Genomic DNA, 2560 nt, shown 5'->3' on the forward strand with positions numbered 1-2560 from the left:
GTGACTGCCACTCACGGCTCCCTGCAGGAATTCCCCCCCCCCCCCCCCCCCCCCTCCTCCCCCACCCTGAAGTGTGACGCTCATGTTTTTCGGGTGATCATACCTTCGTGATGGACCACAACACCTCCCACCTGAAGAAGCAACTACAGTGAAAAGATTTTACACTTTGATGCACTGCATTTTGGGATGATGGATTGACGATTGTAACACAAGAGATAGGAGAATCTTTTTTAGCATCGGTCTTCACATAGAGACTATTTGGTTTATAGGAGGTGGTCTGCTCTATACACGAAGGATGTTTTACCTATGTGGATGCTGTTTTAAAAGGACTAATTAAATATGTAATGCTTTACGAATTGATTATAGAAGTCTTTTTAAATACCGGGAAAACCCCAAACTGCCTTTTTCCCTGATGTAATATCAGTGATCTGATACATTTTAGTTAATCTGTACTATAGAAGCGTGTTCCTGTAATATCTGAAATGCACTGCAAGTCCATAAGCCATGCTCAATGGGAGTCATTAAAGTTCCAAATTGTTCATTTCTTTTTTTTCAAGCCATAATAAGAGATGGAATTTTTTGCCTGTTTAACAACCCTTTTAGGAAAAGAGATACAATACCCAATAAGCAAAGTAAGCTTTAGTTGGTAATAAAGAACAACAAACATAAAAGCAGACTAATAAATGCTTTTAAAAACCTTGTGGGTTAGCTCCCAGGAAGACATCTTCAAAATTCATTTTCGGCATGTATGACAGTGACTGAATATAGTTCCGTGCCTGGAATTGGCAGAGAAAAGGTAGAGAAAAGGACCAATTAACACAGACTAACTCAGACATTTAATCTAAAATGTAAGTTTCAAATTAAATGTTTTATGTATTTAAAAGGGCCTCATGGCTGCTCTTGCCTCTAAATCAGTAAAATTACTTTGCAATCCCATGACAAACTATGTCAACCACAGCAAGTGACATCATGCATTGTAAGTGGATTAAAACATGAATGTAAAAACCAGCTTACAGTTTAAAAAGCAACTGCAGTCAAGTATAATCCTTCAGTGATCTTCTATCTGAGAAACAAAAAGTCTACCCAACCTTGAATCCTGAATAACTTTTTGGAGCCAGATTGATCAGGTTTATCAGTTTGTGTATTGTGGTGTCTTGTGATAAAAAAAAAACATTTTTAACCACTTGCTGACCGGGGTGTTTACACCCCCTTCCTGTCCAGGCCATTTTTCAGTATTCAGCGCTGCGTTACTTTGACTGAAGTTTATTCCATCATGCAGCGCTGTACCGAAATGAATTTTATACCTTTTTTTGGGGACAGATAGAGCTTTCTTTTGGTGGTATTTAATCACCACTACGGGTTTTTATTTTTTACTATATAACAAAGAAAGTACAGAATATTTTTTTTTAAACGGTTTTCCCTTTATTATGTTAGGAAACATTTATTATTACCCAATTTTTTGGTGAAATATAAATGACGGGGTCACGTGACCAAACATGTCAACCCTTAAAATTGCGCGCGCCCGCGAAATCGCAAAAAACTACCATAGCCAAAATTGGCCATAGGCTACGTTTTAAAAGATTTTACTGCTCATCAGTTTAGTGTTATCAGTGATTGATGGCCCTAAAATTATTGCTCTCACTGCGACGTTCGCTGCGATATGTAACATGTGCGGCGTAATTGGAGCAATCGTCGTTTTTGCGTGTAGGCGCACCGAATGCATTTTTGCGCATCTATGTGGGGGTGGGGGACTTTAGAAAAATTTGTTTTTTTTTTAGTGTGCGTGTAAATTTTATTTATTTTATGAGCAATTTGTTTTTTATTTACTATTGTAATGTATGTGATACTATTTGTTATCACATAGGGGATAAGAAGTCCCCTATGTGATAAATTACAGTGACAGGTCCCCTTTATGGAGACATCAGGGGTCTCTAAGACCCCTGTCACCTAGGGACCCCCAAAGAAGCTGATGAAGCACAGATCTGCTTCATCAGCTTCTCTCTGGTTACTGTACCGGAGAGTGACAAAGGAATGCGGAAGTGATGTAATATACATCACTTCCTGCATTCAGAGACCGGTGAGGAGGGCGGAGGGAGATCGTGTACTGAGCTCCCTCCGTTCTCAGTGCACAGAGTCACATCGCCCGAGATCGCTGGACGGGGGCAAGGAGAGGCATCATACAAGCGATCGGGCGTCTGTACAGACGCCAGACCACTTGTATGTAAACGGCCATCGCTGGCTGTTTAAAATACTGGAGGTTTCCCACTCGTGCGTGCCAGGTGGCGCACGCAGGCACGAAGGACGTCTAAAGACGCCCACACGCATCCAGGAGACTCGACGTCTTTAAACGTTCGGCGGACGGGAGGTGGTTAAGACATGTCACCTATAATTACGTTTCTGAATTTATCAAGAACTACTGTGATTTAGTCTAGCAAAGGGAAAATTATATTCAACAAGTCTGCACACTAGAAGGTGATACAAGCCAATTTGTGCTTGGTTGCAGTGATTACACCACACCATGTGCTTGGATAACGTTATCTACACAGTCCCACACCCCCAG

At 41.0% G+C, this 2560-nt stretch overlaps 1 protein-coding gene across 3 annotated transcripts in view; it reads right to left on the reverse strand.

Annotated features, from left to right (window-relative positions):
• LOC108787378 (mitogen-activated protein kinase 14) overlaps positions 1–2560 on the reverse strand; it is a 47062-nt gene that overhangs the window by 4001 nt on the left and 40501 nt on the right. For all 3 annotated transcript variants that reach the window (XM_018556914.1, XM_018556913.1, XM_018556912.1), the window contains one exon: positions 698–776. In XM_018556914.1, the coding sequence (XP_018412416.1) occupies positions 698–776 (79 nt within the window). The remainder of the gene's footprint in view (positions 1–697; positions 777–2560) is intronic.

Source organism: Nanorana parkeri, unplaced genomic scaffold (assembly GCF_000935625.1).
Source record: "Nanorana parkeri isolate BGI_ZX_2015 unplaced genomic scaffold, ASM93562v1 scaffold257, whole genome shotgun sequence".
In the NCBI taxonomy this organism is placed as follows: domain Eukaryota; kingdom Metazoa; phylum Chordata; class Amphibia; order Anura; family Dicroglossidae; genus Nanorana; species Nanorana parkeri.